Here is a 12082-nt window from a genome sequence, read left to right on the forward strand (position 1 = left end):
ACTTTACATAAGTGTAAAGTGGAAGTGTATCTTTGGATTTTGTTTTACCCCATTTGTTCAGTGTCCTAGCACAGAAGTGCCAAACATCTGGGCTAAACCCAGCTCTCCAGGGCTCCCCAGATAACCCTGCCCCTTCTCTTTTCCCTAATCACTGATTTTTGGGAGACAGCAGTGTTTCCCAGTTTTTCAGCATTCCTGCCCCCCTTTTCTAAAGGGTTGGAATGCATCTCATAAGGCTTAGTGCTGCTCATGAGAACTTGTAGCCTAAAATACCACTGGTATTTTGGCCTGGCTCCTTTTGTCCCACATGCAACTGGAATCTGTCCCCTGCTGGCTGAAACTGAATTGGAATACCATTGCAGGGTGATGTTTTCTTGCAACATTTTGGTGTAGGTCTCACTTAATGTTAACTATCTCTTGTTCTTTTTTATGACAGAAGAAAGTGTTTGAAACCACGTCACAAGAAATTGCAGCTGTCCTCGACACTGAGCGGCTCCAAAAAGGATCAATCCACCTCAATGTCTCACCTCAACTTAATATTTTCACGCCGTGAGTCAGAATTTCCTGGTGGGCTATCCGTTGCTAGCAACAGACACGCAGAATCCTCAGGTCACAAGGAGATGATTGGGGCTGTCCACATGGAGAAAGTGTGTTTGGGTGGAGAAGCAGATATGCACACTCCCATGCTCAGACATACATACAGCACCTCACAGGAATTTAGTTCCCGAGAAGAATTGCTTTCCCACAAGGAGAAGGACCAGAGCCGGATATCTTTGGAAAACATGGCGCCCAGTGAAACTTTGCGAAAAGATTACCTTAAATCGGTGGATAATTTTCCTATAAACCCAAGAAAATCTATGGAAACATTGGAAGGCTATGACTCTCCTGACAAGGAAGATCATAGGAGGAGTTACAATGCGATGTTGGCTCGGCCTTTATTTGAAAAGCAAGAGCAAGCATCCATGAACCATATTTCTACAGGAAGTAAATACAATATTCAGGAACAACTCTATCCCATCCCTTCCACACCTGAAACAGAACTGCTAGACTGCAGACCCACTGAATGTATGATGTCTCGCTCTGTTGACCATCTCGAAAGACCCACCTCTTTCCCTCGGCCAGGTCAGCTGGTCTGCTGCAATTCTGTCGATCAGGTTAATGACAGTGTTTACAGAAAAGTATTGCCTACGTTAGTCATTCCAGGTCATTACATGAAGCTTCCTGGGGAACATCCTTATGTTAGCCAGCCTTTGGTTGTTCCTACCGATCAACAAATCGATATCGAAAGACTCCAAGCAGAGCTGTCAAGCCCTCATTCCCAGCTTTTCCCACATTCCCAGCAACAGATGCAGCCTCAGCAGTTGGCTGCTCAAGCAATATCTCAACAACATTTGCAAGAAGCTGGTGCTAGTGAATGGAGCCCACAACACGTTTCTATGTCTGAATCGGTATCCATTCCAGCATCACTCAATGATGCCTCCCTGGCACAAATGAATAGCGAAGTGCAGCTTCTTACGGAGAAAGCGCTAATGGAGTTGGGTGGAGGTAAGCCTTTGCCTCATCCTCGGGCATGGTTTGTTTCTCTAGATGGGCGTTCAAATGCTCATGTGAGACATTCATACATTGATCTTCAAAGAGCTGGAAGGAACGGAAGTAATGATGCCAGTTTGGATTCTGGTGTTGACATGAATGAGCCCAAATCCGCCCGAAAGGGAAGAGGGGACCATTTATCTCTGCAACAAACCCATCAGCAAGCGCAGGTACATCCACAAAAAGAGCAGAAAGCTCCAGATAGCACAGCTTACACTCAGCTTGTATATTTGGAGGATATGGACCAAAGTGGCAGTGAATGTGGAACTGCAGTTTGCAGCCCAGAAGACAGTACTCTGAGATGCCTGTTGGAAGGGGGAGGCAGAAGAACAGCCGGCCAGTTGCCTAGTCTGCAGGAGGAAACGATAAAAAGAACTGTAGAAAGTTCACCTGAGCCTTTAACAAGTCCAGAACATGGAACAACGATCCACAACGAAGCTGAAGAAGAGGAGGATGGCGATGACGATGATGACCAAGGGGAAGATAAAAAAAGTCCTTGGCAAAAGCGAGAGGAAAGGCCCCTCATGGCTTTCAATCTAAAGTGAGCTACAACGGATTTATCTTTTTCCAATGGAATATAAAATTGCCAAATATATTTTCAGTGGATGTTCTCAGTTTGTCCACAGATAGGGAGAAAGGGGTTGGAAATAACCCTTGGGAGGACAACAGAGAAAGTACACGCAAGGAATTACTGTGCAAATTCAAATCGTTGCTCTCAAAAATCAATATGATTTCCCACAGGAGAGCTTAAAGGAGTGCGACTTTGATTCCATTTACTTGACATCAGCCACCAAGGGCGTTCGGACATATTGGCATGTGGTATGGCAGATTGTGACCTCAGATTTCCCTGGAAAGGGATCTATGTGAAACAATGTTACTTTTGCTTAATTCAATTGTATCATGATGATGCTACTGAAAGGGTATACTTAATTAGAATTCAACACTTGACGTCTACAGATATGCATTATCTCAAAGGAAGGCTATGCATTGCTGCTTTTTAGTAATCTTTGTTTAAACTATACTTTTCTTACTTATTTACAAAGTAGTTGTAAAACATTGTATGTCTTGTAGTCTGCACAGCAACTGAGTTATCTATATGAAGCCTGAATGGCATTCCGTGGAATTTGAAGAGCCTTTTTATGAAACCAAACTGAATTTTAAGTCAGCTGCAGTTCCTCCAGTTCCAGTCCCCACTCCAAGTGCCTTTTTTACAGGAATAATGAACAGACCCCCTTTTTGCTAGCGCCTTGAATATTCAGATTTTTAAAACATTTCTGAAGCTGTACCTTTAAACTGCATGCCATCAACTGTCTGTGCTGAATGACTCGCCATTTCACTTCGGTGTATTCTCTAGTTACAGTGTGTCCTGTGGATTCTGTTTAGCAAAGATAGACTAGAGGACATCTTTGAACAGCCCCAAAGTAGCCAAGAAGATAGTCTCACAAATTGTATATATATGGTGTACATAGGCTCAAGGAAACATGGACCATGGACCAAGCAAGTGGACTGAATGTGTTTTAGAAATGTTGGGCAAAATGATTATGTACTATCCAAAAGTGCCAGATACACTTCTGTGCTTTCTCTCTCTAAAGCTGCTTGGTTATCCAAAAATTATAATTGAAAAATAAACTTTTTAAAAATTGAGGATTTTTAATACCTCTTTGGAGTCATGGCATTGTTATTTAGCAAAGTGATAATTGTTGAATCCTATCACTTTACTTCCATAGAAGCATGGCTGGACTAAATCATAGTAGAGTTGGAAGGGTCCATGAGGGCCATCAGGTCCAACGCCCTGCTGTTACAGGACACCAAGTCACACCATACCACTCAGATGGCTGTCCAGTTTCTTTTTGAATGTCTTTAGTGTGGGAGAGCCCGCCACCTCTCTAGCCAACTGCCGTCTTACTCTGACAGTGAGGAAACCTTTCCTGATATTTAGCCTGATATCTAGTGCTCTTGGATCTGTTGTCTAGGTGTGCCTGAAGCTTGTTTGTCCCAACCTTTTCTGACACATCTCCATAAAATGATATCCTGCCACTCCCTGAATCCAAGGGGAATGTGTCTAGTAGTGCCTGAGGAAGGGAGAATGATGGTGCCCAATGTAGATCTCATTATGATTAAATGTTCCTAAGGGATGGAATTCCTCCAGTTCCCAAAGCATTAATTAACACATGATGGCTTACTGTAACATCTAAACTGGTTCAGTGTCAACAACCAGTCTGAATGCAGCTGCCCGTGTTAATTACTTCTGCTACTTTCAAAAGAGAAATGATCCTGGAGCGGCCTGGAAGCCACAGCTGCCACAGGAAACTAAGGGAAGCACATGGGCAGGGGGAAGTCTTTGCTCCCTATCATTAAATGCTGAGCACCACTTCCTACTTTTTTTTACAAGCTTCCCACTCATCCCCCCAAAAGCGCCTCCCCATTCTCACAGGGCATGCAGTTGTCTGTCTTCTTTTGCTGAATTCTCCCTGATTCTCTATGTGTGTATCAGGAGGTAGGGAAGCCATCTTTGTTTTTCATTAGAGGAAAGTTGTCATACTGTGACAGTGGATCACAAGTTTTTCCAAGTATTCCGACTGGGAATAGTAGGAACCCAATACATCTGCAGATCATCTGGTCAGGTGAAGCTGACTTGGTAAGTGTGAAACCCAGCTGAGACGTTCTCAAGTGTCATAGGAGGAAAGCATCTTAGAAAATAGAGAAAACCAATTCAACCAACAGTGAATCAAGTACCTAAGAATGCCAGCAAAATAGGAGCACAAATGCAGAGGGCCATGCAAACCCAGTATGTGTTTCTGAGGGCAAATTTAATACTTACACATTTTAAGAGAACTTTCAAGGCAATTTATATTCAGCAGAGATTTGCCAATGTTCCTGATATTACCTCACCATACTTGAATGTTGGCATCTAATTTACATGGTTCCTAAATTTGAACGAAGGTGAGCAATTCATTATATAAACAGAATAATTCTTGGGAGCATCATGCTATTTGTTTTATATATTCTGTTCTAAAAATGTTGCCAAATATTGATAATGCTGTTATGTGCATATAGTAATTTTGAGACATTTTGCAGTGCTTGTACTAATACATATTTAATGTTTCTTATGTTTTGAGACTGAGGATATACTACACTAGAGATCTATAACAGATGTTTAGTGGTACATTAAATATTCCAATATACATCATTTATGTAAAGAGAAACTAACACTATAGAAGTTACTGTTGTCACTGAATTTACTAGAGAAGATATTCTTTTTTTTTATTTATTCAACTTACATTCCACAGTTAATTAGTCTCAAGGACTCTCTAAGCAAGTTACCAAAAAAAAGTAAAAAACATAAAACATACAGACATATAAAAACAATAGAGGAAGAGTATACAATAAATTATATAATATGCAGCTGAAGAATCAGATATAAATAGATTAAAATAGTATATTAAAACTAAAGAACAATAGAAAACTCTATGCCTTAAGATTAAGCAGTATAAAATCAATTATTAAAGTGTCTAGAGAATAGGATCATTTTTGCCTAGTGCTGAAAAGATTGCAGTGATGGTGCCAGGTGAACTGCTCTTGGAGACTGTTCCACAAATGGGGTGAAACCACTGAGAAGACCCCTCTTCTATCTGCCACCTTGCCTGGATTGAGCTTCAATTTAATGGTCCTCATCCAGTCCATTATCAAGTTCAGGCAGTGATTCAGGATGGAAACCATATCACCTGGACTAGATGAAAACAAGATGTAGAACTGGGTGTCATCAGCATACTGATAACACCTCAGCCCCCACCTTCGAATGACTTCTCCCAGCCGTTTCATGTAGATATTGAACAGCATGGGGGATGATATAGAGCCCTGAAGAAACCAAAGTGTAATTGCCATGGGGCAGAGCAGCTGTCCCCCAGCACCACCTTCTGGACATGGTCGGCCAGGTAGGAGTGGAACCACAACACAGTACCCGCAACTCCCATCCCAGCCAGTCTGTCCAGAGAGGTCTAGGAGAACCAACAGGTCACACTCCCCCTGTCCTTCTCCCAGCAAAGGTCATCCCACAGGGTGACCAAGGCAGTCTCCATCCCAAACCTTAGCCTAAATCCCGACTGAAATGGATCTAGATTGGAGTAGCTGGAGCTGCTTGGTGACCACCCACTGAAGCACCTTGCCCAGAAATGGGACATTTGCAACCAGCCTGTAATTTATAAAGGCCCCTGGGTCCAGGTTTGACTTTTTAGAGTGGTCTTACCACAGCCTCTTTCAGAGAGACTGGGTTCATGCCCTCTCCTAGTGAAGCACTGAGGGTCTCCTTGACCCAGGTGTGAACCCCTTGGCTAGATCTTTTGCTGAGCTAAGATGGGCAAGGGTTGAGCAAAGAAGTGGTGGCACGAACAGAACCAAGTTACTTGCCCACATCATAAGGCTGCAGTAATTGAAAATCATTCATCAGAAGTTGAAGAAGATGGTACTCGGACACCTCTCTCAGTGAGACTAACTCAACTGTACAGTCCAAGTCGTGGCGTATCTGAGCAACTTTGTCTTCAAAGTGAGAAGCAAATTCGTCACCGTGAACTACTATTTCTTATACTGATAATATGGTCTGGTTCAGATGTTAACACAAACCAAGGTTTTACAGTGTCTTGCAGAAGTATTCATCTCCCTTTGACTTTTCCACACTGAAATTGATCTGACATTGTTACTACTTGATGTATGCAAGGCACTTAACACTGAAGGCACAAACATTTTTATCGCAGCAAAGATTTATGTAAACAAATAGCTACTTATTGGTTGCACAAGTATTCACACACACCCTCAAGTCAATACTTGGTAGATGCACCTTTGGCAGAAATTACAGCTGTGAGTCTTCATGGGCGAATCTCTCAATTTGCACATCTGGATCCTGCAATGTTTGCCTATTCTTCCTGGCAAAATTGTTCCCCCTCTGTCTGATTGGACAGGGTCCATTGGTGAACAGCAACTTCCTAGTCTTGCCACTAATTCTCAATCAAGTTGAGGTGTGGACTTTGGCTGGGCCATTCGAAGACATCCAGGGCCTTGCTTTTGAACTACTCTAGTATTACTTTGGCTGTGTGTTTAGGGTCATTGTCCTCCTGGAAAACGAACCTCCATCCCAGGCCCAGTTCCCTGGAAAACGTATTTTTCTCTGAATTGGTCCTGTATTTGGCTCCAGCCAAATCGCCCTCAGTCCTGACTAGTTTCCAAGTCCCTGCTGAGGAAAATCATTCCCACAACATGATGCTGCCACCACCATGCTTCACTACAGGGCGATGGGCACTGTAGTTTTCCTGCACGTATCGCCTTTCACAGCAAGGACAAGAAGTTCAGTTTTGGCTTCAAAGAGAACCTTTTCCTGCATGTTTGCTGCGTCTCCCACGTGCCTTTCTGAAAAGGAAGCATTTGGCTTCGTCAGATCACGCGAGTGCAGTGGCCCCTTGAAGCCAAGCCCCAGGCAGCCTAGGCCATTGGCAGCGATGAAAAGTGTTGCAGTCAACAGCGTCTGGAAGCCGGCAGGTTCCCCATCTCTGCTGAACACGACTGCAGCCCACTGGTTACACGTAAACCATGACTAATGCATCCCTCAGGTCTCAATGAGTCCTACAGTATGCAAATTTAATTGATTAATCAACTGAACTTAGGATCAGCCCAGATTTAGTCATCTGGGAACATCTCTACTTATTGCAGGTACAGGCTGCAACTGCTGTATGTAAGCCTCATAGTACATTTTTCCCATCAGAACATTTCGTTCCTTATGACATCTTTGCATGGAAGATAGAAATGCTCATGGGAACAAGGCGTGAACAAGCTCCTTTTTGGCTGTTTTTTTCTAAGGCAGTCTTCTTCAACCTAGTGTTTTTTGATAGTCATACTGGTTAAGGTTTATGGGACTTGTAGTCCAACTCATATACAGGACACTGGGCTCGGTTGCCTTTGATACTGTGAATTACAGCTTCACCAACAAGTGCCTTCCATCAGTTCAAGAAGGTGAGGCTAAAAAGTCAGGCCACTCTCTCTGCCCCCCTCCCCCCCGCCGGGCTGCCTTTGCCGTTGTTCTATGAATTGCTGCAGGTAACTGGAAATGATTCAGATATTCTTGCATCCAAGCCTCACTGGGTTCTTTCTGCACTCCTCTGGCTAGAAGAAGCCTATGTTGTGTTGAAGTCCATGGGAAGAAAAAAGATTATGGGATTCTCCTATAACAGTGATGGTGAACCTTTTAGAGACCGAGTGCCCAAACTGCAACCCAAACCCACTTATTTATTGCAAAGTGCCAACACTGCAATCCAACCTGAAAACTGGGGCCGTGCGAAAGCTCAGATGAGTCGTGGCTAACGAGTCACGGCTCATGATGTCATCGCCTGGCTCCGCTACTCCTGTCTGAGCATGCGCATGGCCCCTATGTCTGCTGTTATCCGATGCTTGGGCGACTTGGCTCACGTGCCAACAGAGAGGGCTTTGTGCGCCTGCTGTGGCACGTGTGCCATAGGTTCGCCACCACTGCCCTGTATGGTCACTCTGTTCACATGGTGGTGGAGTGGCATGGGAAGAAGCTGCAGAGTAAAATCCTGGTGACATTTCTGTGCTGCCTCATAGGCCAAACTCTGGATGGTTAATAAAAGATACAGTAATGGCTAATTGCCCATGCTGTGCTATATGTCAGAGAACCCGTGTGTGTGGAAAGTGTGGGTCATTTCCAAATTGGGTCAGTACTAAAGTTGAGTTCAGATAGCATTTGTCCCTTTAATATATAAAGAAATCCTAAACAATGCTTGCATTTCAAAGACAAGCCATGACTAATCCCCCCACCCTCCATCCAGTATCACTGGAATTTTAAAAAAACCTGAAAGGCTTAAAACTGGACTGTTTGCAGTTCAGAGCTCACCCCACCATTTAGCAACGCAAGCCGAGGCCTCGGGTGGCAGGTCCGGGGCATAAGTGGCAGGTCTTTGACTGGAGGACCAGGAGAATGGAGGTGCTTGGAGATCTTGACAAGAAGTGGTTGGCCAGAAGCAGAGACAATGATGAAGTGAGGTTACATGCAAGGGTCAGGTACCAGCAAGGCCAGAAGCAAGCCAAGGAGTAGATACCTGGCAAGAAGCAGTAGGGCCAGGGACAAAGACAATGTTGGGCAAAAGCCGCAAGCAAATCAGGAGCATGAAGCAGCCACCATAAAATCTTGGGCTGCTGTAACAAGGGTAGACAGTAATGGACAGCCTTTTATAGTCTTCCCCCAAGCCTGATGCCCTCAGGGCAACCCAGACTGCCCACTGTGACCTGTGCTCCTCGGAAAATCCTGACAAGCTGGCCAAGCAGTGTCGGGGCAGCAGCTCTGGCCATTCCTCTTAAGCCTCCATCTGGGCCACTCTGCTTGCCATGCAGCTTACACCTGCCCTCAGGTGTGCAGTGGGAGGTAGCATCCTATCCCCAGGGTTGGAGTGAAATTCAGCTGCTATCCCATCAGATTCTAGACATGCAGCAGGGAAGGACTCAATCGTGTCCATTGCCACAGGCAGAAAACCATATTAAGCAAGCCGTGACACCTGTAAATATTCACCAGCAACTGTTGTACCATGAAACAGAGCCATAAGCTCATCTGTCCCAGTTTTCATAGTATAGAAAGCTGATGAGATGGTGTTCCATGAACATAATTTGCAGGTTTCTGCTATTATTTAAGATACTAATTACTTCATAGAACATCGGATAATGTCCAGGAAATCTTCCAGTCCTCACTGGAAATGATTGATCAAGCGTTGTACTGTTCAGGTCCTTCTTTTTTGGTATTGCCAAACCGTCACACAAGGATGTTTCAAATTTTTTTTAAAAACTGTGTAACAATAATAACAACATTCAGTTTCCCCCACTCACCCACCACAGGATATAGTTCATAATAATGCAATGTAAGTAATAGCAACATAAAAGTCTGCAGAGGAAACCTTGATTACTGCCACCTGGTGGTGAACTCAGGTAATACGTAATAGTCTATGGGCAAATTTTATCACTTTTTCCTTTATAATAGGAGTTAGGTGAGAGTTATGCAGAACAGTATGTGATAGCCAACCCATCAATGCAACCTTCCATGTGCTAATCATGTTTTAAATTTCCAAGTTTTAGTTATGTCAAATAAGGTAATCAGTGGCCACTAGTCTTCATTGCTATTTGTCATCTCCAGTATCTGAAAAAGGTATTCCTTTGAATGCATTCCAGTGGACGGGAACGCAAGCGGAAGGCTGCACTTGCGCTCAAGTTCTCCTGTGGGCTTCCTATAGGCAGCTGGCTCCTTTGTTCAGAATAATTATGCACCGCCTTTCATCAATAATTAAAAGGACATTCACACTATAAGATACAATAAAAGAAACATTAGCAAAAGTTGCAAGTACAAACTATATTGTTCTTTTTTATTGATTTAACTTCTATACCACCCAATAGCTGAAGCTCTCTGGGTGGTTTACAACCCTCCATTAACATTTAATGCCTAAAGCGGAAGTCCCTCTCCACCTCTCTTTTGCACCTGTGGGCACATTTGGGAATTTGAGAAAGTGTTCTGGGCACCACCACAAAATGCAGAATCAGCGGATCACCACTCCGGGCATCTCTCTCTCACACCCGTGGACTGTAGGCTGCATCTTATTCAGCAAAAATTATTCTCCCATGCCCCCTGGACACCACACTGTCTCTTCAATGAGAGATCGTCTAATTTGGCAAATGGCTGGCAATTCAATATAGCCAACCTTACTTTCGGCATATGTTTTGGCCATGTCCTGTGGTTGCTTCTTTGCATGAGGAGGTTATTACATAGATACATTTTATATGGGACTAGTCTATGAGAGTCACTCTCAGGTAAGTGTGCATAGGATTACAGCCTAAGGGGGGGGGAATGAGAAAAGGGACTGGGGGATTCAGAAATTGAACAGCATGGGAATCTGAATCATAATTGAAAGGCAATACTAAGAAAATAATTAGGTCAGTGCACCAAAGCATATACAGAATGTCTTTCCTTCAGCCAGGCATACTTGCTTTTCAGTTTCAATCAAATAGCATCATGATCACATCACTGATCAGCCCATTTTTCTATGGAAAAGCTCTGTCTGTGATTACAGATGCTTTCTTCCCCTTTCTTCTTCTATTTCCTTTATAAAATATTCTACAAGATGCTTCTCACTCTTACATGTGTTTAACATCAGGCTAGGTGAAAGAAATCTCATTTTATTCCTCTACTCATGCTGGTGTGAAGCTTTTAAAAACTGCTGCTATTATTAGTATTGTTATATGCCATCAAGTCATATCAACATATGGTAACCGTATGAATGAAAGCTCTCCAGAATGCCCTGTCCATGGCAGTTCCATTCAGCTCTTCCAAGTTCAAGGCTGTGGCTTCCTTTGTGGATTCAATCCATCTCATATTTTGTCTTCCCTTTTGTCTTCTGCCTTCATCTTTCCCTAATGTGATTGTCTTCTCCAGTGAGTCTTGCTTTCTCATGATGTGTCTGAAGTATGACAGCCTCAGCTTTGGCATTTGTGTTTCTAGGGAAACCACTGGCTTGATTTGATCTAGGATGCACTCAATTGCTGGTTTTTATTTCTCAGTCCAGGGTATTCCCAAGTATCTCCCCCAGCACAATGTTTCAAACGAATTTATTTCTTTAGATCAGTTTTCTTTACTGTCCAGCTTTCACACCTATTCATTATGATTGGGTCAAGATGATTTTGACCTTGATCTTCAGTAAAATGCCCTTGCACTTGAAAATCTTTCCTAGTTCCTTCATTGCTGCCACCCCCCGCCAACCCCAAGTTTCAGTCATCTTTGAATTTCTTGACTGCCATCTCTATTTGAATTGATGATTAAGCTTGAGGTACGTGGAATCTTTCATAATTTCAATTTCTTCACTGTTAACAGTGAAATACTCTATTTTTTCTGTAGTCATGTTTGTTTTCTTAGTCCTGCTTTCCCACTTTCTTCTTTTACTTTAATTGGGAGTCATTTCAAGACATTGTTCCTTTCTGCCAGTAATATGGTGTCATCTGTATATCATATTGATGTGTCTTCCACCAATGTCACTCCTTCCTCTGATTCTAATCTGACTTTCCTTATATGTTCTGCATACAGACTGAACAGACAGGGAGATAAAATACATCCTTGTCTGACACCATTGCCTATAGGAAAACATTCTGTTTCTCCCTATTCTGTCCCAACAGCAGCAGCTTGTCCATGATACAAGTTTCACTTCAAGACAATCAAGTGCTGAGGCAGATCCATTTCTTCCTGGGCCATCCATAGCTTCTTGTGATCCACACAGTTCAAGGCTTTGCTCCTATCTATAAAGCACAAGACAGTCTTTCTCTGAAATTCTTTGGTGCATTCCAGTAGTCAGTGTTTATTTGCAACATGATCTCAAGTGCATCTTCCCTTTTGGAATCCAGCTTGGACATCTGGCTTTTCTTGGTCCATACAGGGCAATATTCTTTGTTCCATCAGTAG

The 12082-nt window shown here is 43.2% G+C and overlaps 1 protein-coding gene across 1 annotated transcript in view; it reads left to right on the forward strand.

Moving 5' to 3' along the window:
- Positions 1 to 3248, forward strand: part of FAM171A1 (family with sequence similarity 171 member A1) — a 76531-nt gene extending 73283 nt beyond the window's left edge. Inside the window, exon 8 of the mRNA XM_044425301.1 lies at positions 437 to 3248. Within this exon, the coding sequence (XP_044281236.1) occupies positions 437 to 2135 (1699 nt within the window). The 3' untranslated portion in view covers positions 2136 to 3248. The remainder of the gene's footprint in view (positions 1 to 436) is intronic.
- Positions 3249 to 12082: the final 8834 nt, after the last annotated feature.

Source organism: Varanus komodoensis, unplaced genomic scaffold (genome assembly GCF_004798865.1).
Source record: "Varanus komodoensis strain SLA01 unplaced genomic scaffold, ASM479886v1 scaffold15, whole genome shotgun sequence".
NCBI classification, from domain to species: domain Eukaryota; kingdom Metazoa; phylum Chordata; class Lepidosauria; order Squamata; family Varanidae; genus Varanus; species Varanus komodoensis.